The 845-nt window shown below is 45.3% G+C and overlaps 1 protein-coding gene across 1 annotated transcript in view; it reads right to left on the reverse strand.

Moving 5' to 3' along the window:
- Window positions 1-845, reverse strand: part of HIVEP1 (human immunodeficiency virus type I enhancer binding protein 1) — a 178,630-nt gene that overhangs the window by 3,340 nt on the left and 174,445 nt on the right. Inside the window, exon 9 of the mRNA XM_006769734.2 lies at window positions 145-653. Within this exon, the coding sequence (XP_006769797.2) occupies window positions 145-653 (509 nt within the window). The remainder of the gene's footprint in view (window positions 1-144; window positions 654-845) is intronic.

Raw genomic sequence — 845 nt, forward strand, 5'->3', positions numbered from 1 at the left:
TGCCCTTAAATAAAACAAATTAACAAAGAGGCTTAAACACACTGAGTTAGCCATAAGTGAGTAATTTGAGAACATTATTTTCTTAAGCTATTAGGCTCCCCATATTAAATGGGTTAAACAAAAGGAAAACAACAAACCATTTACCTGTATTAAAGCAACAGCCTTTCCGCCCACAGAACTTCTCAGAATTTTGTCTGATTCCGGGTAGTCCACAGACATATGATGACATGGAGACCTGGGTGCAGCTTTAGGTGACCCAGATGTGTCTGCAGAAGTAGGTGTCCCATCCTCCTTGCTTGCATGCTGCCTGGTCCTCAGGGGGGACTCTGCCTGCCTGCTATGCTCTGTCTGCACTGTGCTAAGTACGGTCATCTTAGTGGGCAATGCTCTGGGCAGAATGTCCATTGGGTCCATGTGGACCCCAGAAAAGCAATCGCTGACCCTGATGTCCTCGTCAGCACCCATGGAGTCCTGAAGGCTACTTCTAGATGGAAGATGCTGCGGGCTGGCCGTGGCGGAGGGAGCTGCTGAAAGAACGGATTCTGCCTGGCTGTCTTCATCATCATCTTCATTTTCATTATCATCCTCATCTGGACCATCAGACTCCTCAAGATCGTACCCAGACCGCTCGTAACCGAATCTTTGCCTATCGTCTAATAAAAACAACCAAGAGGGTATATTTCAGAATGTTTTGCAACTGGACAAATGCAATCTTTTATTTTTTTTCATAAGCTTGGCGATACTGTGAGGAATATAAAAGACAACGACTCTATCCACAAAAAGCCTGCAATTTAGTCGAGGAGAATGACATGGGGCAAAATGAATGAGTCAATCAGTGCAGCAGG

The sequence above is a fragment of the Myotis davidii genome, unplaced genomic scaffold, assembly GCF_000327345.1.
Source record: "Myotis davidii unplaced genomic scaffold, ASM32734v1 scaffold62, whole genome shotgun sequence".
In the NCBI taxonomy this organism is placed as follows: Eukaryota; Metazoa; Chordata; class Mammalia; order Chiroptera; family Vespertilionidae; genus Myotis; species Myotis davidii.